General features: G+C 38.1%; 1 protein-coding gene across 1 annotated transcript in view; it reads left to right on the top strand.

Annotated features, from left to right (window-relative positions):
- Positions 1-22,909, top strand: part of LOC138991797 (zinc finger protein 607-like) — a 31,981-nt gene extending 9,072 nt beyond the window's left edge. Inside the window, exons 3-5 of the mRNA XM_070387912.1 lie at positions 278-404; positions 1,482-1,580; positions 11,689-22,909. Of these exons, the coding sequence (XP_070244013.1) occupies positions 278-404; positions 1,482-1,580; positions 11,689-12,734 (1,272 nt within the window). The 3' untranslated portion in view covers positions 12,735-22,909. The remainder of the gene's footprint in view (positions 1-277; positions 405-1,481; positions 1,581-11,688) is intronic.
- The last annotated feature ends 4,706 nt before the right edge of the window (positions 22,910-27,615 follow it).

Raw genomic sequence — 27,615 nt, 5'->3', positions numbered from 1 at the left:
GCTTTTTAGTTTAGGAGGGAAACATTATTATTTTGTCCATTTCCAAATGGTTCAGATATTTAGAAGTATCCAGAGTATGGAAGACATTCGACCTGTGTCAGCAGGCTTCTTAAAAAATATGTATACATTGTGCTTCAGTCTCCTTCCATATTCTAGATTGCCAGTCTACATGCTTTCATTTTCTCTTTTCCTGCAGAGAAGTCCATCAATTCCTCTGCTTCTACTTTCAACGTATTTTCTTTAATTTCTTCAGTGACACATGTATTTATGGTTTCAGGGATCGTTGACATTCAGTGATGTGGCCATAGGATTCTCTCAGCAGGAGTGGGAATGCCTGGACCCTGTTCAGAAGACTTTGTACCGGGATGTGATGATGGAGAACTATGGTAACTTGGTCTCATTGGGTATGTTCATCAGCCTCAAATAATTTAGGTTAATTTAGGTTAATTTAGAATCTGCTCTATAGGCTATGTATTTTTTCCACTGTGATTTGCAGGGCTGCCTTTCAAGAAACTAACTAAATTTGTTTTTCCTCTTCCCCAAAAAGTGGCTGAGCTTTGTCAGGTTAGAAATGGCAGCACCATTAAATACCTTAATCTTCTCTATCCTTCAGTCATACTTATATCTCCATGTGTTCTGTTTTTGTATTTGCATCTCTTCCATAATGACCAAGCAGCTAAATTAGAAATTTGCGGCATATATTGTACAACATGGTCAAAGGATCAAAGTTTTTTTGTTAATTTGTGTTCCAAATTGCTCTAATACTTCATTTTATGATTTGAAACAGTTTTAGGGATATTAGCTTATCACAGGGCCCTGAATTGCTCTCAGAGCCTCCACAGTTTGTATGATAATGGGTTGGATAATTGGAATTTATTTAAAATTGTACCAAATGCAGTTCATTTCCTAAAACAAAAGTCTTCATCTGATTTGTTGTTGAAAGTTGTGATTGGTGAAAATTACATTCAGAATGGAACGAATATCTTATAGCTGTCCTTTCTTGTGTCCTCTAGTGATACTAGAGCATAAGAATAAAGTTAATAGTTAACATTTTGATTACTGTGCAGTAAGCATTATTCTAGGTACATTATGTGATTTAACTTACTAAAATAACTTGAGTATTAACTGATTTAATTCCCCCAACAGTACTATTATCCCCATTTTATAAAGGAGAATACTGAGGTGCAGTGGGTTTAAATGAATTGTTCAAGGTTATGCCAAAGGCAGGAATTGATTCCAGGCTTCAGAGTTATCTTTTTAACCACATTATGCTTGATCTCTAGAGTTAGAAGACATAAAAGTTTGAATTTTAAACACACCAAAACAAAAACTTTACCTTACCAACTAATCTCTTGTTCTTTAACTCTCTCTTCTCTAAAATAGTCAATATCATTATGATCTTTTATAATCGTAATTATAATTTTAATCTTGACTAGTCGCAATTTATTTCTCCATCCTGTGGCATTCTTTTTTCTTTAAAGCAGGCCATTCCATTTCTAAGCCAAATGTAATTACCTTACTGGAGCAAGGAAAAGAGCCCTGGTTAGTTGTGAGAGAAGAAACAAGAAGCTGGTGTACAGGTAAGAGCCAGTCAGGCAGAAGTCATTTGTGTAAGTGGTAGCCCAGGCGTCATGTACTTGGTAAACATATCCCTGAAACATTAGTTGAAAGCTCCCTTCTCAGTGATGTGTGCTAATAAGTAATGTGTGCTAAGTTGCTTCAGTCATGTCCAACTCTTTGCAACCCTGTGAACTGTAGCTCACCAGAATCCTCTGTCCATGGCATTTCCGAGCCAAGATTACTGGAGTGGGTTAGCATATCCTTGTCCAGGGGATCTTCCTGACCCAGGGATCAAACCTGAGTCTCCTGCATTGCAGGTGGATTCTTTACCAACTGAGCCACCAGGGAAGCCCAGTAACTACATGTTTAACAATCTTAGAAAGTTTACACTGCTCCATTCCACTTACTCCATATCCTTTTCAACACTTGATCTTGTAGTCCCTTAAATTCTAGATACTATAGTTGGTACGTAGTAGTATCTTAGTGGTTTTAATTTACATTTCCATGATGACTAATCATCTTGAGTTTCTTTCATTTACTGATCATTCATATTTTTAGGAATATTTGTTCAAATCTTTACCCATTTGAAATCATTATTTTCTTACACTTGAGGGGTAACTGTTCTTTATTTTGCAACAGAAGGAAGTTGTTTTGGAACATTAAAAACATTTTCCCCACAATTTGTCTTACCTATTTTATTAATATCTTAGAAGGAGTTTTAAAACTTTTATATATTCCAATTTATCAAATTCCTCCTTTATGATTTTTTTTTGGGTATACTATAAAAGAAATCTTTGTCTGCCCCAAGGTGGCAAAGTTTTGTCCCTATTTTTTCTTGACCTTTTTTAAGTTTTGCTTTTACATTTAGTTCTGTATTCATTTTGAGTTAATTTTGTATTACAGTGTGAGTAGGGTTCAGGACTAATGGTTTTCCTATGGATAGTTATTCTAGCACCATTCTTTTTTTTTTTTATTTCTCATGTGTTCCCCATCCTGAACCCTCCTCCCTCCTCCCTCCCCATACCATCCCTCTGGGTCGTCCCAGTGCACCAGCCCCGAGCATCCAGCATCGTGCATTGAACCTGGACTGGCATCTCGTTTCATACATGACATTTCACATGTTTCAATGCCATTCTCCCAAATCTTCCCACCCTCTCCCTCTCCCACAGAGTCCATAAGCCTCTTCTATACATCAGTGTCTCTTTTGCTGTCTCGTATACAGGGTTATCGTTACCATCTTTCTAAATTCCATATATATGCGTTAGTATACTGTATTGGTGTTTTTCCTTCTGGCTTACTTCACTCTGTATAATAGGCTCCAGTTTCATCCACCTCATTAGAACTGATTCAAATGTATTCTTTTTAATGGCTGAGTAATACTCCATTGTGTATATGTACCATAGCTTTCTTATCCATTCATCTGCTGATGGACATCTAGGTTGCTTCCATGTCCTGGCTATTATAAACAGTGCTGCGATGAACATTGGGGTACACGTGTCTCTTTCCCTTCTGGTTTCCTCAGTGTGTATGCCCAGCAGTGGGATTGCTGGATCATAAGGCAGTTCTATTTCCAGTTTTTTAAGGAATCTCCACACTGTTCTCCATAGTGGCTGTACTAGTTTGCATTCCCACCAATAGTGTAAGAGGGTTCCCTTTTCTCCACACCCTCTCCAGCATTTATTGCTTGTAGACTTTTGGATCGCAGCCATTCTGACTGGCGTGAAATGGTACCTCATAGTGGTTTTGATTTGCATTTCTCTGAATGAGTGATGTTGAGCATCTTTTCATGTGTTTGTTAGCCATCTGTATGTCTTCTTTGGAGAAATGTCTATTTAGTTCTTTGGCCCATTTTTTGATTGGGTCATTTATTTTTCTGGAGTTGAGCTGTAGGAGTTGCTTGTATATTTTTGAGATTAGTTGTTTGTTAGTTGCTTCATTTGCTATTATTTTCTCCCATTCTGAAGGCTCCCATTTTTTAAAAAAGGAATTTCCTTTACCCTTTGGATTGCTTTGGCACCCCGTTGGGTTATATGTATGTGTGTCTATTTCTGGTCTCTATTGTGTTCTTCATGTTGGCATAGAAAGTGAGAATCTTGAGGTAGATTTTTTCATTTGTGACCTTTGTTAAATTGAGGTAGTTTTCTTTTGTTCCTAGTTTGCTGCTTTCTTTTTTATTGTTGTTTGTTTTTGCTATGAATGGGTATTCAATTTTGTCAAATGCTTTATCTGAGTCTATTAAAATTTTTTTTCAAAACTTGACATTTCTTGTGTCCCCTCGTAATCCTTCCTCCTCTGTCTCCTTCCAGCTTCCCTAGGTAAGCACTGATCTACTTTCTACTTTCTATCACAATTGAGTTGATTCCATTTTCTGTAGTTTTATATAAACATGATAGTGTGAAGTTTTTCATCTTCCTTTAGTCAGCGTAATTATGTTGAAGTTCATCATGTTATTATTTGTATTTTACTGTTTATTGCTCAGTACTATACCAGTATTTGATTATACCACAGTTGTTTCTTCATTATTTGTTGATGGACATTTTTGGGTTTTAGCAATGACAAATTAAGATGCTGTAGATATTTGTTTACAAGTTTTTGAACGGACATATGCTTTCATTTCTTTAGGCTAAATACTGATCAGTTGAATGCCTGGATTATATGGGACATGTATGATTAAATGTGTAAGACTTAAAATTCATTTATTTTTGGCCATGCTGGGTCCTTGTTGAGGCTCAAGGGCTTTCTCTAGTTGCAGTAAGTGGGGGCTACTCTCTGGTTGCAGTGCGTGGCTTCTCATTGTAGCGGCTTCTCTCGTTGCAGAGCGTGGGCTCTAGGGTGGGGGTTTCAGTAGTTGTGGCTCACAGGCTTAGTTGCCTGGTGGCATGTGCAATCTTCCTGGATCAGGGATCGTACCTGCATCCCCTGCATTGGCGGGTGGATTCTTAACCACTGGATCACCAAGGAAGTCCAAGATTTTAAATTTAGATAAATAAGATTATAAATTTAAATTTGTAAGAAACTTTTATAGAGTTTTTATACCATTTCACATCTCCACCAGCTCTAAGAGAAAGGTGGATCCTCCATATCTTATGAACAATTGGTATGATAAGTCTTTTTAATTTTGGCCTTTCAAATAAGTATATAGTGGCATTTTGTTGTGGCTTAAATCTTATTCTCTGTAATGGCTAATGATACTGAGTATCTTCTTTACTGTTTCTTTGGTGCAGTATCTTTTAAAATCTTTTCTATTTTCTTATTGAACTTGTAAGTTACTTTTCATAGTCTACATTAAAATATAGCTTTTTTTAATATTCTCTTTTTTATTGTGATTTTTCCTTTCATTCTTGTAGCAATATGTTTTAGAGAACAGAAGTTTTTAACTTTCACAAAATTGAGTTTACCTGTGTATCTTTATGAATCATGACTTTTGGTGTATCTAAGAATTCCCTTTGCTGTCCAAGGGACTCTTAAGAGTCTTCGTCAACACCACAGTTCAAAAGCATCAATTCTTCGGCACTCAGGCTTTCTTTATAGTCCAACTCTCACATCCATACACGACTACTGGAAAAACCATACCTTTGACTAGACTGATCTTTGTTGGCAAAGTAATGTCTCTGCTTTTTAATATACTGTCTAGGTTGGCCATAACTTTTCTTCCGAGGAGCAAGCGTCTTTTAATTTCATGGCTGCAGTCACCATCTGCAGTGATTTTGGAGCCCAAAAAAATAAAGTCTGACACTGTTTCCACTGTTTCCCCATCTATTTCCCATGAAGTGATGGGGCCAGATGCCATGATCTTAGTTTTCTGAATGTTGAGTTTTAAGCCAACTTTTTACTCTCCTCTTTCACTTTCATCAAGAGGCTTTTTAGTTTCTCTTTGCTTTCTGCCATAAGGGTGGTGTCATCTGTATATCTGAGGTTATTGTTATTTCTCCCGGCAGTCTTGATTCCAGCTTGTGCTTCATCCAGTCCAGCATTATATCCAGACGTACTCTGCATATAAGTTAAATAAGCAGGGTGACAATATACAGCCTTGACGTACTCCTTTCCTGATTTGGAACCAGTCTGTTGTTCCATGTCCAGTTCTAACTGTTGCTTCTAGACCTGCATACAGATTTCTCAGGAGGCAGGTCAGGTGGTCTGGTATTCCAACCAGTCCATCCTAAAGGAAATTGGTCCTGAATATTCATTGGAAGGACTGATGCTGAAGCTAAAACTCTGATACTTTGGCCACCTGATGCAAAGAACTGACTCATTTGCAAAGACCCTGAAGCTGGGAAGGATTGAAGGCGGGAGGAGAAGGGGACAACAGAGGATGAGATGGTTGGTTGGCATCACTGATTCAATGGACATGAGTTTGAGTAAACTCTGGGAGTTGGTGATGGACAGGGAGGCTTGGCATGCTACGGTCCATGGGATCACAAAGAGTCAGATATGACTGAGTGACTGAACTGAACTGAACTGAACTGAAGAATTCTTTGCCTAGCCCAAGGTCAAACATTTTTTCCTGTTTTCTTCTAGAAGTTGCACAGTTTTATGTTTAACGTTCAGGTCTGTGATCCATTTTTTATTTCATTTTTACTTATGAAAGTCTGGATTCTTTTTTTATTTTTCAGCATATGGCTATCCCAATTGTTCCTGCATCATTTCTTTCTTCACTATTGCCTTTGAAATGATGAAAGTAAAATTTTCACATATATATGGATCTATTTCTGATAATCTGTTCCATTGGTTATATGTCAATTTGATGTGTCTTACTGATTACTGTATCTTCATAAGTCTTATAATTAAGTAGTGTTATTTAGTCCTTGTATTACAGTCTTTTCAAAGTTTAACTATTCAAGATCCTTTGCATTTCCTTATAAATTTTAGGATCAGCTTGTCAGTTTCATCATAGACAACAAAAATGTCTGCTAGGACTTTTTAATGAAATTACATTAAATCTATAAATCAATTCAGCAGTAATTATTGACATCTTAATAATACCAAGTTTTACATCCCATGAACATGATATATGTCTTCATTTATTTATTTATTTATATTTCTCAGCTGTGTTTTGTAGTTTATAGTGTACAGGTCTTCAGTTCAGTTCAGTCACTCAATCATGTCAGACTCTTTGCGACCCCATGAATCGCAGCATGCCAGGCCTCCCTGTCCATCACCAACTCCCGGAGTTCACCCAAACTCATGCCCATCGAGTCGGTGATGCCATCCAGCCATCTCATCCTCTGTCGTCCCCGTCTCTTCCTGCCCCCAATCCCTCCCAGCATCAGAGTCTTTTCCAATGAATCACCTCTTCGCATGAGGTAGCCAAAGTACTGGAGTTTCAGCTTTAGCATCAGTCCTTCCAAAGAAATCCCAGGACCAATCTCCTTTAGAATGGACTGGTTGGATCTCCTTGCAGTCCAGGGGACTCTCAAGAGTCTTCTCCAACACCACAGTTCAAAAGCATCAATTCTTCGGTGCTCAGCTTTCTTCACAGTCCAACTCTTACATCCATACATGACCACTGGAAAAACCATAGCCTTGACTAGACGAACCTTTGTTGGCAAAGTAATGTCTCTGCTTTTCAGTATGCTATCTAGTTTGGTCATAACTTTCCTTCCAAGGAGTAAGCATCTTACACATCTTTTTTGAGATATATCCCTCATGATATCCTAGTTTTGATACTACTTTAAAGTTTTTAAAATTTGAATTCCTGAGTGTTCTCTCATATTTATTGTACATATTGGTTGTATATGCTTCAGGCTTGCTAAACTCAGTTATTGTCTTCTAGTAGCTGTTTCGTAGATTACATTTGACTTTCTACATGTATGATTAAGTAATCTTGATTAATGACATTTTTGTTTCTTAGCTTTTCTCCTGCATGCCTTTATTTATTTTCTTGACTTATTGCACTGCCTGGAACTTCTAGTCCAGTGTTGAATAGAAGTACTGAGGGCATAACTTTTTTTTTGGGGGGGGGGCATACTTTTTATTGTTCCTGATCATATGTGGTAGGCATAATTCTCTCACCATTGGATATGATGTTAGCTGTGGGTTTTTGGCAGGCGATCTTTATTAGGATAAGTTCTTTCTTTCTAGTTTGCTGTAATTTTTTTTTAGATTTTATTTAATATGAACTGTTTTTTAAAGTCTTTATTGAATTTGTTACAATATTGTTTCTGTTATTTATGTTACGGTTTTTTGGCTGCAAAACATGTGGGATCTTAGCTTCCCAACCAGGAGTTGAACCCACACCCCCTGCATTGGAAGGCAAATTCTTAACCATTGGATCACCAAGAAAGTCCCTGCTGTGAGTTTTTCTGAGGGACAGATATGACTTTTATTAAATGCTTTAAAAAAATTTTTTTTAGACATGATCCATATGGGTTTTATGGTTAATTATATTGATGGAATTTTCAAATATTAAACCAGTCTTGTATTCCTGAGATTGATCATTGATATGGTCTGAATGTTTCTATACCCCAGTATGCACATATTGAAATCCTCACTCCCAAAGATAATGCCATTTGGAGGAAAAGCCCTTGGGATTTGATTAGGGCAAGAAGGTAGAGCCCTTGTGAGTAGAATTAGTGTTCTTATTAAGAGTTCCCACAAAGATTCCTAACCCCTTACACTGTATGAGAATGCATTGAGAGCGTACTGGCTATGAACTAGGAAGAAGGCCTTTCCCAGAATATGATCATACTGGTCCCTTGATCTTGGACTTCTCAGCCTTTGGAACTGTAAGAAGTAAATTTCTGTGTTTATGAGCTACCCACAGTATTTTTTGTTACAGTAGCCCAAATGGACTAAGACAGGCATAATGTATTATCTTTTTTATATGTTGATCAATTAAGATAGTGTTTAGTATTTTGCATATATATTTACGAAGACTTCCCAAGATGGCTCAGTGATTATCCACTGATTATCCACCTGCCAAGCAGGTTCTATCCCTTGGTTGAGAAGATTCCCTGGGGAGGGAAATGGCAACCCACTCCATTATTCTTCCCGGGTAATTCCATGGACAGAGGAGCCTGGCAGGCTACAGTCCATAGGATCACAGAGCTGGACATGACTGTTCGACTAAGCATATACACAAATATGTTTACAAGATTTTATACTGTGTAATTTTCACTTCTTACAATGTTTTTCTCCTGTTTGGTATCACAGTAACTAGCTACATAGAGTGATTCACTCCTATGTTTGTTTAGAATTGGTAGTACCTCTTCACTAAGTATTTGAAACAGTTCACCAGTGAAATCACTTGTGCTTGTAATTTTCTTCGGGGAGAGGTTTTCAAATTGTTTGTAGGTATAGTGTTGCCACACTGATTTATATCCTCATGCACATGTCATTGTTGGTAAGGGTGAATGTTGTACTGATCCACACCCAGATGGGCGTCCCTGATAGCTCAATTGGTAAAGAATCTGCTTGCAATGTAGGAGATCCGGGTTTGATCCCTGGGTAGGAAGGATCTCCTGGAGAAGGGAAAGGCTACCCACTCCAGTATTCTGGCCTGGAGAATTCCATGGGGTGTATATAGTCCATGTGGTTGCAATGAGTCAGACACAACTGAGTGCCTTTCACTTTCACATACCCAAATACCAAATTAAGAAATCTTTTCTGGCTATTTTTGTCCCAGCATTCCCCCCTTGCTTTCTAGTTTGGCAGTGCTCCCTCTTTGGCAGTGCTCCCTCTTATTGTTCTTATAGCCAGAAATATTGTGGAGTTTATTTTGGAAGTTTTGTAGGCCATGCTTACCCCACAATAACTGGGACCTGCCCTTGAAACACGGACATGAGAGTGAGTTAGGCAAGAAACTCAGCTCAGTCTCGGCTGCTTTGTAAAGTCTGACTCCGTTCCAAAGCCCTCCTGATTCATTTACAGCCTTAATGTTTTTGTGTTTTGTCAAGTGTTAATTGTTGAAATCAGTCAGAAAGGGGGCAGGCCACAGGAACTTCATGATGCCATACTGGTACTAGAACTTCTTCAGTTAGAATTATTTAATGATGAGAAACAATTTTTTTCTCTTGTATCATTGCTGATTCATTGCTTTTTATTGCATGGTTTTTACCTGTCACAATCATTTTTATGCCACTATTTTTTAAATTTTTTGGCCAGGTTAAACTTTCTAAGCCTTTGAATTCTTCCTTTTTGGCATAAGAGCCTAAATTTTCCCTTTGTTCAGCTATGCTGTATCCATTTTTTTAGATCTAGATATTGAGAAATTACAATACAGGTGTTAAAATATGTTTATTACTTTTTTTTTCTGGCAGCTTTTTTTCTGTTTCTTCTGTAGCATCTGATTGGTTTAGGCTTTCTCTTCTGTGGTCAGTTTTGATAAATTTTCCTAGAAAGTAATCCATACTTTCAAAAGTAGTCATGTAGTATAATTCATACAAATTATACCTTACAGTTTAAATAAATTCCTGTTTCTTTTAATTCCTCTGATGATTCTTGTTTTCCTCATATTATCATTTGTTTTTAATTGTCTTTTTAAATTGATTTATGTAACACTTCATATAATGATTTTTTTTTAAACACCAGCTCTTTATTTGTTAATGCTATTGTTTTCTAACTCATTATGTTCTACTTTTATCTTTATTTTACTTCCTCCCTCTACTTTGTTGTTTGTTGTTTATTTTTTACATATTAGGCTTTGAGTTTCAAATCACTTTTTTGTAGAGATAATTATTTTAGGTTTTCAGTTCTCTGCCTGGTGAAACAATGCCCAAGATTCAGATATGGGTTTGTTTTCTGTGTGGTCCATTTATTGGAATTCTTTTATTTTAGTTTTTTCTTCCCATAGTGATCTAGCATTTTTCTAGAAGGCATTTTCATTTCCACATGAAAGTGCTTTTGGTTGCTAGTATTTATTAATTTCCATTGTTATCAATTTTGAAGCATGTTGTTAATATTCTTTCAAGTTTTTATACACATACCACACCATACGCTAGTTACAAGAAAATATTTTTTGCCCTCAACTCATAGCCTCCTCATTAAACCCTTTGTATTTTGATCAAGATACTTCACAGAGACTTTTATCATTGAGCCCCCAACTGCTAATTATTTTTCATATAATTCTTGGTGCTCTTCTAGACTCTTTTGTATAATTCAAGTTCCCTCTTTTGCCCAAAGTCCCTAAATGTTCAAAATACTACATGACTTGTATGTATACCTGGTATATATCAGAGAACTGATTGACAGACTTTTCTGGGGATGACCAGAATGGTTGATGATGATGATGTGATGTTTAGACGCTAAGTTGTGTCCAACTCTTGTTACCCCCATGGACAGTAGCCTGCCAGGCTCTTCTGTCCCTGGGATTTCCCAGGCAAGAATACTGGAATGGGTTGCTATTTCCATCTTCAGCAGATCTTCCCAAATGAGGGATCGAATCCATGTCTCCTGCATTGGTAGGCAGATACTTTACCATCAGGGTAAAGCCTTGACCAGAATGGTTGGCCTTGGTTAAAAAGGAAAGCTAGAGAGGACCTGAGAAAAGCTATGAAGGAATGAATGAGATTGAACATCTATAAGGATGATAAATAATAAAGTGTCAGGGGAGGAGTAACTAAGCAAAGACCCTCAGTATCTTAATTTATTATGAAGAATAAATAAAAGCACATGTGCTCTGCACAGAGGGAAAGTGTCACAGTGGTGGAAATGCATATTTTTAGGGGAATTGTAATTGAAGACTGATCAGGTATAAATAATTTGCTTTTTGAAGTTTTATATATGTACATATTTATATTTTAGATGGAAATAGTATTTAGAGATGGCTGATACTGGCTGTCTAGGGACGAGATTTTGCATATCGTCATAAGTCTAGTTTCAGTTTCATTACATTGATAGCTTGAAATTGCCTGTGGTGGCACTGTTTACACCATAGACATTGGCAAACACTGTAAATCAGGGCTGGATGTGTTAGGTGTGTGTCTTTGTAGAGTTGGCTGTTAAACATTTACCAGCACTGTACTGCATAAACTTACTTATTCTGAGCCCTCCTTTTAAATTTTCAAGTTTTATAACTGTATTGTAGAGTTCTTTAAACCATCTTTACTGGGTGAAATTTTCAGTTTTTCTCTTAATTCTATAAAATGTTTTGTTTGGTGGTCAAAGGAACTTTTTTCTTATTTGTTTTAGATTTGGACTCAAGATGTGAAATAACCAGCAATGGAAAAGCATACATTTATAAAAAACGTTCATCTCTTACTCTACATCACAGAATTGATAATGGAGAGAAACCATATGAATGTAAGGAATGTGGGAAGGCCTTTAGTCGTCATACAGACCTAAAAGTACATCAAGTAATTCATACTGGTGAGAAACCGTATGAATGTAAGGAATGTGGGAAGGCCTTTAGTCGTCCTACAGACTTAAAAGTACATCAAGTAATTCATACTGGTGAGAAACCGTATGAATGTGAGGAATGCGGGAAGGCTTTTAGTCGTCTTACAGACTTTAAAGTACATAAGAGAATTCATACTGGTGAGAAACCCTATGAATGTGAACAGTGTGGGAAGGCTTTTAGTCGTGCCTCCAACCTTGCTCAACATGCCAGAGTTCATACTGGTGAGAAATGCTATGAATGTAAGGAATGTGGGAAGGCCTTTAGTGATGTTGGAACACTTAAAATACATCAGAGAATTCATACTGGTGAGAAACCGTATGAATGTAAGGAATGTGGGAAGGCCTTTAGTCAAGCCTCAAACCTCATACAACATGACAGGATTCATACTGGTGAAAAACCCTATGAATGTAAAGACTGCGGGAAGGCCTTTAGTCATGCTTCACATCTTGTTAGACATGAGAGAATTCATACTGGTAAGAAACCCTATGAATGTAAGGAGTGTGGGAAGGCTTTTAGGAGTAGCCATCAACTTACTATACACCATAGATTTCATACTGGTGAGAAACCGTATGAATGTGAGGCATGTGGGAAGGCCTTTAGTGTGTATGGACGACTTACTCGACATCAGAGTATTCACAGTGGTGAGAGACCTTTTGAATGTAACAAATGTGGGAAGTGCTTTAGGCTCAGTTCAAGCCTTAAAGTACACCAGAGTATTCATACTGGTGAGAAACCCTTTGAATGCCACAGATGTGGGAAGTCCTTTAGGCTTAGTTCAATGCTTAAGGTACATCACAGAATTCACACTGGAGAGAGACTTTGTGGGATATATGTATAGTAGACAGTGGAATTATACAACTTGTAATGAAGAGAGTGTGAGAAGGATTTTATATGGTTCAGTTCTTATAAGGCATCAAATAATTTAGGAACTCCTTGGAATTCAAGCGATGTTTGAAGTTTTTCAGTTATGACCCAAATACTGTTCACCTCCAGAGAATTTATATTGTACTTTATATTAACAAATCTTTTATGGCATTCCCCTTTTGTTACTATTCACTGAGTGACCAAGCTCTTTGGCCAAGGTTGCAAAGCAGATCAGATCAGTCGCTCAGTCGTGTCCGACTCTTTGCAACCCCATGAATCGCAGCACGCCAGGTCTCCCTGTCCATCACCAACTCCCGGAGTTCACTGAGACTCACGTCCATCGAGTCAGTGATGCCATCCATAAGTGCCTCCAGTTCCCTGGTTGGGGAATTAAGATCCAGCAAGCCATGCAGCATAGCCAAAAAAGGAAAAAAGAAAAATAGAAACCTCCCACCAAAGAAAAGTCCTCGGCCTGGTGGCTTCACTGATGAATATAAACAAGAACTAATACCAGTCTTTCTCAAACTTTTCAAAAAAGTTGAAGAGGAGGGAATACTTCCTAACTGATTCTATGAGACCAGCACAACCCTATTAAAAAAACTATTAAAAAACCACTACAGTAAAGAAAACTACAGAACAATGTCTCTTATGATCATTTATCCAAATATCCTCAACAAAGTACTAGCAAACAGAATTCTGCAGTATATTAAAAGGATTATACACAACCAAATGGATTTATTCCTAGAATGCAAGCATGGTTCATCATAGGAAAGTTCACCAATGTAATATGGCACATCAGCAAAATGAAGGAAGAAAACACGATCATGTCAACTGACACAGAAAAAGCACTTGACAAAATTCAACACCCCTTTATAATAAAAACACTCAACAAAATAGGAATAGAAGGAAATCATCTCCATTGTAACAAAAGGTATATATGAAATAATCTCCACATAATAAAAGCTATATGAAAGACCAATAGGAAACATCAGTTCAGTTCAGTTCTGTTGCTCAGTCCGACTCTGCGACCCCATGAATCACAGCACGCCGGGCCTCCCTGTCCATCAGCAACTCCCGGAGTTCACCCAAACTCATGCCCATTGAGTCGGTGATGCCATCCAGCCATCTCATCCTCTGTCATCCCCTTCTCTTCCTGCCCCCAATCCCTCCCAGCATCAGAGTCTTTTCCAATGAGTCACCTCTTCACATGAGGTGGCCAAAGTATTGGAGTTTCAGCTTTAGCATCAGTCCTTCCAAGGTACACCCAGGACTGATCTCCTTTAGAATGGACTGGTTGGATCTCCTTGCAGTCCAAGGGACTCTCAAGAGTCTTCTCCAACACCACAGTTCAAAAGCATCAATTCTTTGGCACTCAGCTTTCTTCACGGTCCAACTCTCACATCCATACATGACCACTGGAAAAACCATAGCCTTGACTAGACAAACCTTTGTTGGCAAAGTAATGTCTCTACTTTTGAATATGCTATCTAGGTTGGTCATAACTTTCCTTCCAAGGAGTAAGCGTCTTTTAATTTCATGGCTGTAATCACCATCTACAGTGATTTTGGAGCCCCAAAAAATAAAGTCTGACGCTGTTTCCACTGTTTCCCCATCTACTTCCCATGAAGTGATGGGGCCAGATGCCATGATGTTAGTTTTCTGAATGTTGAGCTTTAGGCCAACTTTTTCACTCTCCTCTTTCACTTTCATCAAGAGGCGTTTGAGTTCCTCTTCACTTTCTGCCATAAGGGTGGTGTCATCTGCATATCTGAGGTTATTGATATTTCTGCCGGCAATCTTGATTCCAGCTTGTGCTTCTTCCAGCCCAGCGTTTCCAATGATGTACTCTGCATATAAGTTAAATAAGCAGGGTGACAATATACAGCCTTGACATACTCTTTTTCCTATTTGGAACCAGTCTATTGTTCCATGTCCAGTTCTAACTGTTGCTTCCTGACCTGCATATAGGTTTCTCAAGAGTCAGGTCAGGTGGTCTGGTATTCCCATCTCTTTCAGAATTTTCCACAGTTTATTGTGATCCACACAGTCAAAGGCATTGGCATAGTCAAGAAAGCAGAAATAGATGTTTTTCTGGAACTCTCTTGCTTTTTCCATGGTCCAGCGGATGTTGGCAATTTGATCTCTGGTTCCTCTGTCTTTTCTAAAACCAGCTTGAACTTCTGGAAATTCACACTTCATGTATTGCTGAAGCCTGGCTTGGAGAATTTTGAGCATAATACTTGATAAAAGAAAATATTTTTATCTAACATCAAGAAACAAGACAAGCATGTCTTCTATTCAACTATACCACTTCTACTCAACACAGCACTGAAAGGTCTCAGCAGATAATTATGCAAGAAAAACAAAGGCATCCAAATTGGAGAGGGAAAAGTAAAACAATCTCTGTTAATAGGTGACATGATGTTATATGTAGAAAACCCTTAAGACTACAAAAGAAATCTGTTAGATTTGGTAAATGAACTCAGCAAAGTTTCAGGATGCAAAGTCAACATGTAAAAATCAGTTGCATTTCTGTACATTAACAAAAAACAAAAGGAAATTACAAAAACATGTCCATTTATGATAGCATCAAAAAGGATGAAATAGTGAAATTAACCAAGGAAGTAAAAGTACAATGAAAGCTACAAAATAAGAAATTATAGAAGACATAAATAAATGGAGAAACATCCCATGTTCATAGATTAGAAGACAATGTTATTAAAATGCCAGTGCTACCCAAAGCAATCTACAGATTCAAAGCAATCCCAATCAAAATCCCAATGATGCTCTTTGCAGAAATACAGAAACCCACCCTGAAATTCAAATGGAATCTTAAAAGGACCTCTATAGCCAAAACAATCTTGAAAAGAACAAATCTAGAGGACTCACATTTCCTGATTTCAAAATTTACTATGAAACTTTAGTAATCAAAACAGTGTGGTATTTGCATACAGACAGACATATCCACAAGTGGAATAGAATAGAGAGCCCACAAGTAAACCCTTACATATATAGTCAAGTGATTTTGACAAGGCTGCCAAGACCATTCCGGAGAAGGCAATGGCACCCCACTCCAGCACCTGGAAAATCCCATGGACGCAGGAGCCTGGTAGGCTGCAGTCCATGGGGTCACGAAGAGTCGGACACAACTGAGTGATTTCCCTTTCACTTTTCACTTTCATGCTTTGGAGAAGGAAATGGCAACCCACTCCAGTGTTCTTGCCTGGAGAATCCCAGGGACGGGGGGGCCTGGTGGGCTGCTCTCTCTGGGGTCGCACAGAGTCGGACATGACTGAAGCAACTTAGCAGCAGCAGCAGCAGCAGCCAAGACCATTCAATGAGGAAAGTACCCTTTTTCAAAAACTAGAGCTGGGAAAACTGGATGTCTACACTGAAAAGAATGAAGCTGGACCCTTACCTTATGTCATGTACAACAACTATCTCAAAATAGACTGAGGACCTAAACACAAGACTTAGAACCTTTAGAATGAAACAGGACAAAACCTTCATGACATTGGATTTGGCAATGTTTTCTTGGATATGATATCAAAGACACAGCAAAAGAATTGGACTTAATGAAATTTAAAAAAAAATTTGTATCAAAAGACAGTGTCCATTCAAACAATATCATTGAAACTAATGGAGTATCATTTTCAATAGGTTATTTTTGGAAATTACTTTTCTATAACTATGTATCTTTTTCATTAGAATGTGTAGATCATTGTCACCTGAAGGAAGAAAGAAAAAACAGGCACTATGCACAGAGTGAAAAGGCAGTCCACAGAATGGGGGGAAATATTTGCAAATTTGATAAGCAGTTATATCCAGAATGTAGAGAAACTTCTAAAACTCAACAACAATTTTAAAAAATTAAAAAATGGGTAAAAAACTTAAATAGACATTTCTCCAAAGAAGATATATGAATGGAGAATAAGCACATGAAAATATGGTTAACATCACTAATCATTAAGGAAATACAAATCAAAACTACTGTGAGGTGCACCTGACATCTATTACAATCACTACTATTGGGGAAAAAAGAAAAACAGAAAAAGAACAGTGTTGGAAAGGATATAGAGAAATTCGAACCTATCTGCACTACTGGTGGGAATGTAAAATGGTTCAACCATGGTAGGAAACATGTAGTTTCCTCAAAGGGTTAAAAAGAGAAGTATGATCCAGCTGTGGGTATAATTGAGGTCAGTTTCTTTTAAGAGCTAGTTATATACTGTTCATACCAGCATTGTTCACATTAGCTCTAACATAGAGGAAATCCAAGAGTCTGTAAGCTAAATGTGGTATATATATACAATGGAATATTCCCCAGCCTTTTAGAAGGAAATTCAGTAATGTGCCAAACAAAGATGAACTGTGGGGATATTTTGGTGAATGAAGTAAATTGTCACAAAAGGCGCATATTGAATGATTCTACTTACGTGAAGTACTTGGTCAAAAATCATTGAACTTGTAATGATGGTTGCCAGTGCTTGGGGAGAGTGGGGAATTATTGATTATGATTGATAAGTATAAAGTTTTAGTGTTAAAAAATGAAGAGTTATAGGGTTCAATGGTAGTTATGACTACATACAATGTCACTGAAATATATATTTAAAAATGGTTAAGATGGTAAATTTATGATATATGTATTTTTAAAAAATACAACAACAAAAATTTACAGACTGGATGGCTTTATCTTCTTATGGTTCTGGAGACAAGATGTCATCAAGTTTGGTTCCTCTGAGGCCGGCCTCCTTGGTTTGCAGATGACCGCCTTCTCACTGTGTCCTCTTGTGGCCTTTGGTCTGTGTGTGCTCATCTCTGTTGTCTCTCTGTATGTCCTAATCTTGCTGTAGTGACATTAGTATTAATAAGAGTGGATTAGGGCCAACCCAAATAGCCTTATTTTAATTACTTCTTTTAAACCTTATCTCCAGATACAGTCACATTTTAAGGTCCTGAGGGTTAGGATTTCAATAGATCAATTTTGGGGAGGCACATAACACTGGTTCATAACACTGGTCAAGCTGATAAAACAAGGTCTCAGGCATACAGAAAACTTTTTAGGCAAGATATTCCAAGGGATATTCCAGTTATTCCCAGAAACTGCTCAAGATCCTTCTTAGAATGTGTAGGATTGGAGCAAACCAAGGCTGAGGTATTAACCCTTTACTACAAGCCATGCAAGCATTAACTCAAAGCTAAGTAAGAAAATAAGGATAACCAGAGATAAAGAAGAATAAAAAGGTGAACTCTTCAGAAACACGCAGCAATTAAAAATTTTTGTAAACCTAATAACATAACTTTAAAATATATGAAGCAAAAATGACAACAAAAAGAAGAAATAGAAAAATTGGCAATTATAGTGGAGGACTTTAATCCACCTCTCTTAATACACACAAAGAGAATAAGTAGACAAAAGAGTCAATGAATATATGAGTAACGTGATGAATGAATTTCACATATATAGAATACCATACCCAATAATGACTGAATACACACCTATTTTCCCATGCATATGGAACAATATATAAAAGCTGATCATAATTTTTGGTTGAGCCATAAGTTTCAACACATTTTTTAAAATTAGGATCGTTCAGATCATGTCCTCAGAGTAAGAGGGATCTTATATATTAAAGAGTTTTATCTAGAAAAAAATTTTTTTAATGTTGAAATATTGAAAACTTTCCACTGAGACTTAAAGCAAGACAAGATATCCATGGTCACCACTACCACTCAATATTGTATTGTAGAACTGGGTTATTGCAAAAAGCAAGTAGAAAAGACTTAAAGGTTGTAAAGGAAAAACTAAAATTGTCATTATGTGTACACAGGGTATCTAAAAGGATTTCGGGTAGCTTAGAGGGAATGTATGAAATTAGTAAGGTTACTGGCTGTAATGTCAATATTTTAAAATTGTATATATGTACCAAAAACAAACACTTTAAAATGTTTTTAATTACAGTTTATAAAGTATTAAAATCAAATACCTAGTAATTAACAAAAGACATGCAAAACTTCTACACAGAAAATTATGAACTATATTGAGATGAAGTAATACCTAAAGAAATTAAAGAATATATACTTTGTAGATTGGGAAATTGTTGAAATAATTTCAGTTCTCTGTGATCTGAGTTGTATATTTATTGCATACTACTCTCCCCAAAATACTGTCAGGCTCTGTGTGTGTATAATGGACAAGCTGATTCTAAAATATACTTCAGGTTGCAAATGAGGAAGAATAAGTAAGACAAATTTCAAGAACCAGGAGGAGGAAGAGGGGAGGGATAAGAGCAACAACAAAACTGGAGGACGAGTACTAGCAGGCATCAACTCTCACTATCCATCGTGGCCTTACAATTTCCCCTGCAGCCTTGGTCAAGGATAGACAAATAGATCAGTGGAACTGTCGAGTACAGAAACAGGCTCACACATGTAAGACAGAGTTAATGCTTTGTTATAAGTTGGGAAAAGAATCTTGTAAGTGTTGCTGGGTGAATTGAATATATGTATGGAGAAAAATTTTGATGCCTACATTACCCTTTTCTCACCCTCATAAACATACCCCCTCATTCATATGATTTGAAGGACTAAATCTGAAATAAACTTAAAGCTGTAGGGGAAAAAATAGATTATGATACTGGGAGTAGGTAGTAAATTTTTTCTCAAGTAGTGATAAAGTTTTTTTTTATATTGGTATATAGTTGATTTAGTAATTTCTTAAATAGAATATAAAAAATACAATGCCACTGAGGGAAAAATTGATAATTTGATCACATTGAACTTAAGAACTTGTATTTGTCAAAAGGCACTAAAATAATATGCAAGAGCATCCACACCCACAGAGTGGGGAAAGATATTTGCAGTGCATATATCTGATGAAGCCTTCCTATCCAGAATAAAGAGTTCCAAATCAATATGAAAGTGGGGAAAAGGCTTGAACTGCACTTCACGAAAGGTAGATCCAGGTGACCCCAAAACATGAAAAGGTGCTCACCCTCTTGAGTTATTTTGCCTTATTTTAGTTTATCCAACTACTCATAGTTCCATTAAATTTGAAGTTACACCAAGATGTTTTATTGGGTTCTGATTGATCATTTGTGGCAAGAATATTTGCCAAAGTAGTATTAGGTGACATTGTATACATTAGAAAGCATACAATGTTGGATTTTTTCCAGTGTTTTGAATGCTAAATGTTATCACTTGGTTATAGTGCTGCACACTAGATACCACCATTTTAGAGATCAATTTTACAGTTAATTTGTGTGACACTATTTTATCACCTCCCTTTTGATGTTTATAAGCTCATTTATATGTCCTGATTAATAATCAAAATAGTATTCTTTCAAATATCCCCTCCCCCATGGAATACAAGGAATATATCTGGAAATACATTTTAGATTTGGTTATGAACTGTAGTCTTCAACCAAAGCTTCCATGGGAAGCGGGGGTTGCTAAGACACTCGGGCTGCAAAATTCCCCACAAGGACTCGTGGGCATTCAAAAGATAGGATTAAGGTTTATTATAGTGACTGCTACAGATTAAATCAGAAAAAGGAACATTCATATGGGTAATGAGGTACTAGGCACAAGATTCCAGATTCATTAGAATTACAGGGGGACATGCTTAAGCTCATAGCAATGATACATGACAACATGTTCATGGTGCCAAATAGGGAAGCCCATCTGAACCTTGTGTTCACAGTTTTTACCAGGATGTGTGTGTGTGTGTGTGTGTGTGTGTGTGCGCACACATGCGCACACATGGTGGTCTTGTAGTGCCCACACAACTGAATGTAACTGTTCCAACTCCAGGCCCATAAAGGTCAAATGGATATGGCTTGCTGAGGACTTTGGTCATACAAAAACAGTTTTTCAGCATGATTTTCACTGTTAGCATTAACTATCAGGGCTTCTCTAGTGGCTCAGATGGTAAAGAATCTGCCTGCAGTGCAGGAAACTCAGGTTCAATCCTTGGGTCGGAAAGATCTTTTGGAGAAGGGAATGGCAACCCACTCCAGTGTTCTTGCCTGGAGAATTGTATGGACAGAGGGCCTGGTGGGCTACAGTCAGTAGGGTCACAAATAGTCAGACATGACTGAGCGACTAACACTTTCACTTTCAAACCAATATAGCCTATCAGGGCAGATACTCCAACGACTCAGGGTCAGTCAGTTCAGTCGCTCAGTCATGTCTGACTCTTTGTGCCTGCCTGGACTGCAGCACACCAGGCTTCCCTGTCCATCACCAACTCCCGGAGCTTGCTCAAACTCATGTTCTTCGAGTCAGTGATGCCATCCAACCATCTCATCCTCTGTCGCCCCTCCTTCTCCTCCTGCCTTCCATCTTTCCCAGCATCAGGGTCTTTTCTAGTGAGTCAGTTCTTCACATCAGGTGGGCAGAGTATTGGAGTTTCAGCTTCAGCATCAGTCCTTCCAATCAATATTCAGGACTAATTTCCTTAGAATGGACTGGTTGGATCTCCTTGCAGTCCAAGGGACTCTCAAGAGTCTTCTCCAACACTATGGTTCGAAAGCAATAATTCTTCGGCGCTCAGCTTTCTTTATAGTTCAACTCTCGCATCCATACATGACTACTAGAAAAATCATAGCTTTGACTAGATGGACCTTTCTTGGCAAAGTAATGTCTCTGCTTTTTAATATGCTGTCTAGGTTGGTCATAGCTTTTCTTCCAAGGAGCAAGCATCTTTTAATTTCATGGCTGCAGTCACCATCTACAGTGACTTTGGAGCCCCCCAAAATAAAGTCTCTCACTGTTTCCACTGTTTACCCATCTATTTGCCACAAAGTGATAGGACCAGATGCCTTGATCTTAGTTTTCTGAATGTTGAGTTTTAAGGACTCAGGTTATCTCCTCTTAACACAGGCCTTTCTTTGGAATGTAGTATTTGAGCACATGGGTCTTCTGAGTTAGCTCTCTATTGTACGCTCAGCTAGTTTTCATCATTCTGATTTAGATAACCTGCTGCCTTTCATATATTATAAGATATCCATGTAATAAATGATAAAGGAGAATATTGAGGACATGGAAAATGTTTGAGAAATACTGTCAGAAAAGTCAGGTTACAAAGCCATATGTAGGATATGATACTATCTGTAAAGTATCTGCATATTTCAATATAGAATTACAGACCATTAGACTTAACAAAAATTCTAGAGTGTTATACACCCGTATATTAACAATTTTTATCTTTTTGCTTTGATCTTGCTGGAGGTTCTTTTAAGTATATCATAGTTTTTGGTTCAGTGGCCATGCCTTACTTGAAATATATAGGTGTGTAAACATTTTTTATGTTTTAATAGAAAGCTATCCTCCAAAAAAAAGTTCATTTATTAAAACCATTATGTTCATGCATGTGGATTTCTGTCTATAAAATGGGGATGTCCTTGAGTAGAGTCTAATAAAAACTGATGTTGGACTCATTTCTACATCCTTTTTCAGATCTTCTTTACAGAAATATTTCTCTCTGTGTTAGTCATGATACACTCCAGATATCTGCTAAATTAGCCCATTACTCTCACTTTGCATCCAACATCATTAGAATAAAAAATGTAAGGTATAACTTACAGCATAAATTCCTTCCCTTCATCCCATCTCATCAGTTAGGCTTAATTTAATTAAGATCTGATCATGGTAACTGTAATAAGAATGACATCACTACATCAAATTTCCAGGTTATGTCTTGTTAGCAGCCCCTAATCCTTAATACATTTATTCCTGTTGAGAGGTTATCTTACTACATTATGAGACACTTTAGAAACTATGTCATTTTAGTCTATCACCTCAAATACTTTAATTGCAGGATCTGGCATGCTGTAGGTAATTAGTAAAGGTATGATTGTTTTGTCCCAAATTCTACTTCTAGCAGTCAAGGAAATATCTGTAGAAATTTATGACATGAAAGAACATTCAACATATATTTTGGATAACCAAACATTAAAAAAATTCTAACAATAGGCAACAGATTAATTAATTTGGTTCTGCTATATAAAGACAAATATACTATTTTTAGTCATAATGATTTTAGTCTGCATTAATTGCTGAAGAATTAGTGAGTAGGTTTAAAATAAACATGTAATTTGGAGATGGTATCTTGTTGAAATTTAGATCATACGGTCTCTTGTCAGATTTTTAAAATATGAAACTGAGTTCACAGTGTTTATGACATCTTAATGCCTTGTTTTTTCATTGATAAATGTAGAATATCACCTACTACATATGAGTATTGTGAAAAAAGATACTCTATAAAATACCTAATAGTATTTTATCCCACTATATTAGTGTAAATTAGCTGGTTTTACTGATGTGAAGATGTTACATGTCCTCAAATTAAATATAAAAGAGTCTTAATAGTACTGTTATTATACTATTAATAAAATTTGTTTCTCATGCCTGCTATTTCTTATAGTGCTAATAACATCCACCCCAATTTAGTAGTTAAGTGTGAGAGTGCATTTATTCTTATTAAAGAAATTTATTTTTAATCAGAAAAGAGTTTTGAAATACAAACCCAACCCACATTGCCTGAGACTGGCCTTGGCTCAATTAATAGAACCTGAAACTGTAAGGAAAAAAAGGGAAAAGGGGCCTTTTTAAACTCAAGTGAGTAAACTTAACTTATTCCAATTGTTATTTATAAGCTAATAAGTTTTATATTGAAATACTTGATTCATGAGTAGGTTTTAAAATGAAACTATGAGATATCTGATTCTATCTTTATGCAAAAATTAATTTGTAAATGAGCTATATTTATTCATTGGAAAAGACCCTGATGCTGGAAAAGATTGAAGGCAGGAGGAGAAGGGGATGACAGAGGATGAGATGGTTGGATGGCATCACTGACTCAAAGGACATGAATTTGAGCAAGTTCCTGGAGTTGGTGATGGAGGGGGAAGCCTGGCATGCTGCAGTCCACGGGGTTGCAGAGAGTTGGACACAACTGAGCTACTGAACTGAACTGAAAGAAAAGTAATTACTTACAAATCAAACATTTCTAAATACAACAGAAGCTAACCTAAAGTTTGAAAGGATCACATGACCCAGGACTAATTTTTTTTTTTTTATTTTATGAGTGAAAATGTTTAAATTTGTTGGTTTAATTAATACAGACATGTCTTTAGAGTCATCAGTATGAAGTATAATACATTGAATGTACATTACTGAAAGTCAGTAAATTCATAATATGTCTCAAAATTTATCAGCAAGAAATATTAACTTGGGATGATAATATTTTTGTAACTAATAATAGAGATAAATGCAATAGAAGATTTTAAGTGGATTCTTCAGAAATAATTATGTTTTGGTTTTTCCATATTTTTGGTAACTTAAAACTCTAGAAGATGTAATAGGCATACAGAAGGAGATGGTATGTGAGGTCGCAGCATGAGCTCTGCACTTCAGATTAGAGTAGAGAACTCAGCACACCCAGGGAAATGACACCCATGTAACTAGTATATTTTTTGTTTCTTTGTTTTGCTTTGTTTTTTTCTAACATGAATCACTGTTTACCTTACTTCTCATTTAAAATTTTCCAAAAGATCCAATCCAACCTTTTCTGGGTTTTTTTTTGGCGGGGGGGAGGGGGTGGGGGCACTTTGCTGGCATACAGGATCCTAGTTCCCCAGACGAGGGATCCAACCCGTGCATCCCACCCCCTCTCCCTTACCCCCACCCCCTACCCCACCACTGCTGTAGAAGTGAGGAGTTTTAACCACTTGACCACCACCTGGGAAATCCCCAATCCAACTTTTTGATCAAAGAAAACTATATTTCTAATAGATGTGGACACATTCACAAGAAAATTGAGTTTCCTTGAAGCTTTGAACCTTACTGAACTCTTTTTTGGAGGTCTGGAGAAAGAGTTTTCCACAGCAAACTGCCTAAAAAATCTACAGTTCCACATTTCTGATTCTGGCTTCTTAAAAATAAGTAATAGGTTTTCAAAAATTATTTAGGAGTATCAGGAATTTCATACTGTTCATACTGTTCATGGGGTTCTCAAGGCAAGAATACTGAAGTGGCTTGCCATTCCCTTCTCCAGTGGACCACATTCTGTCAGATCTCTCCACCATGACCCGCCCATCTTGGGTTGCCCCACGGGCATGGCTTAGTTTCATTGAGTTAGACAAGGCTGTGGTCCTAGTGTGATTAGATTGACTAGTTTTCTGTGAGTATGGTTTCAGTGTGTTTGCCCTCTGATGCCCTCTTGCAACACCTACCGTCCTACTTGGGTTTCTCTTACCTTGGACGTGGGGTATCTCTTCATGGCTGCACCAGCAAAGCACAGCCGCTGCTCCTTACCTTGGACCAGGGGTATCTCCTCACCGCCGCCCTTCCAGACCTTCAACGTGGGATAGCTCCTCTAGGCCCTCCTGTGCCCGCGCAGCCACGGTGTGGGGTTGCTCCTCCCGGCCACCGCCCCTGGCCTCGGGCATGGGGTTGCTCCTCCCGGCCGCCGCCCCTGGCCCCAGGCGCGGGGGCATGGGGTAGCTCCTCCCGCCCGCTGCCCTTGGCCTCGGGCTTAAGGGCATGGGGTATCTCCTCCCGGCTGCCGCCCCTGACCTCGGACGCGGGGTAACTCCTCTCATCGCTCCCCCCTGACCTCGGACGCTGGGTATCTCCTCTCGGCCGCCCCCCCTTACCTCGGACCTGGGGTAGCTCCTCTTGGCCGCCCCCCCGACCTCGGACGTGGGGTAGCTCCTCTTGGCCGCCCCCCCTGACCTCGGACTTGGGGTAGCTCCTCTCGGCCATTCCTGCGCCGTCGCAGTCTGGCACTCTCGGCCGCTGCCCCTGATCTCGGACGTGGGGTAGCTCCTCTCGCCTGCGCTTTAGCGCGCCCGTCGCGGCCGCCTGCGCTTTAGCTAAACAGTTCTATGAAGACCTACAAGACCTTTTAGAACTAACACCCAAAAAAGATGTCCTTTTCATTATAGGGGACTGGAATGCAAAAGTAGGAACTCAAGAAACACCTGGAGTGACAGGCAAATTTGGCCTTGGAATACGGAATGAAGCAGGGCAAAGACTAATAGAGTTTTGCCAAGAAAATGCACTGGTCATAACAAACACCCTCTTCCAACAACACAAGAGAAGACTCTATACGTGGACATCACCAGATGGGTAACACGGAAATCAGACTGATTATATTCTTTGCAGCCAAAGATGGAGAAGCTCTATACAGTCAGCAAAAACAAGACCAAGAGCTGACTGTGGCTCAGACCATGAACTCCTTATTGCCAAATTCAGACTTAAATTGAACAAAGTAGGGAAAACCACTAGACCATTCAGGTATGACCTAAATCAAATCCCTTATGATTATACAGTGGAAGTGAGAAATAAATTTAAAGGCCTAGATCTGATAGATAGAGTGCCTGATGAACTATGGAATGAGGTTCGTGACATTGTACAGGAGACAGGGATCAAGACCATCCCCATGGAAAAGAAATGCAAAAAAGCAAAATGGCTGTCTGGGGAGGCCTTACAAATAGCTGTGAAAAGAAGAGAAGCGAAAAGCAAAGGAGAAAAGGAAAAATATAAACATCTGAATGCAGAGTTCCAAAGAATAGCAAGAAGAGATAAGAAAGCCTTCTAAAGTGATCAATGCAAAGAAATAGAGGAAAACAACAGAATGGGAAAGACTAGAGATCTCTTCAAGAAAATCAGAGATCCCAAAGGAACATTTCATGCAAAGATGGGCTCGATAAAGGACAGGAATGGTATGGACCTAACAGAAGCAGAAGATATTAAGAAGAGATGGCAAGTATACACAGAAGAACTGTACAAAAAAGATCTTCACGACCCAGATAATCACGATGGTGTGATCACTGAACTAGAGCCAGACATCCTGGAATGTGAAGTCAAGTGGGCCTTAGAAAGCATCACTACGAACAAAGCTAGTGGAGGTGATGGAATTTCAGTTGAGCTATTCCAAATCCTGAAAGATGATGCTGTGAAAGTGCTGCACTCAATATGCCAGCACATTTGGAAAACTCAGCAGTGGCCACAGGACTGGAAAAGTCAGTTTTCATTCCAAACCCAAAGAAAGGCGATGCCAAAGAATGCTCAAACTATCGCACAATTGCACTCATCTCACACGCTAGTAAAGTAAGGCTCAAAATTCTCCAAGCCAGGCTTCAGCAATATGTGAACCATGAACTTCCTAATGTTCAAGCTGGTTTTAGAAAAGGCAGAGGAACCAGAGATCAAATTGCCAACATCTGCTGGATCATGGAAAAAGCAAGAGAGTTCCAGAAAAACATCTATTTCTGCTTTCTTGACTATGCCAAAGCCTTTGACTGTGTGGATCACAATAAACTGGAAAATTCTGAAAGAGATGGGAATACCAGACCACCTGATCTGCCTCTTGAGAAATTTGTATGCAGGTCAGGAAGCAACAGTTAAAACTGGACATGGAACAACAGACTGTTTCCAAATAGGAAAAGGAGTATGTCAAGGCTGTATATTGTCACCTTGTTTATTTAACTTCTATGCAGAGTACATCATGAGAAACACTGGACTGGAAGAAACACAAGCTGGAATCAAGATTGCCGGGAGAAATATCAATAACCTCAGATATGCAGATGACACCACCCTTATGGCAGAAAGTGAAGAGGAACTAAAAAGCCTCTTGATGAAGGTGAAAGTGGAGAGTGAAAAAGTTGGCCTAAAGCTCAACATTCAGAAAACGAAGATCATGGCATCTGGTCCCATCACTTCATGGGAAATAGATGGGGAAACAGTGGGAACAGTGTCAGACTTTATTTTGGGGGGCTCCAAAATCACTGCAGATGGTGACTGCAGCCATGAAATTAAAAGACACTTACTCCTTGGAAGGAAAGTTA

The sequence above is a fragment of the Bos mutus genome, chromosome 18 (assembly GCF_027580195.1).
Source record: "Bos mutus isolate GX-2022 chromosome 18, NWIPB_WYAK_1.1, whole genome shotgun sequence".
NCBI classification, from domain to species: Eukaryota; Metazoa; Chordata; class Mammalia; order Artiodactyla; family Bovidae; genus Bos; species Bos mutus.
The sequence above is the reverse complement of the archived record's forward strand: the minus strand, read 5'-3'. Positions and strand labels throughout refer to the sequence as shown.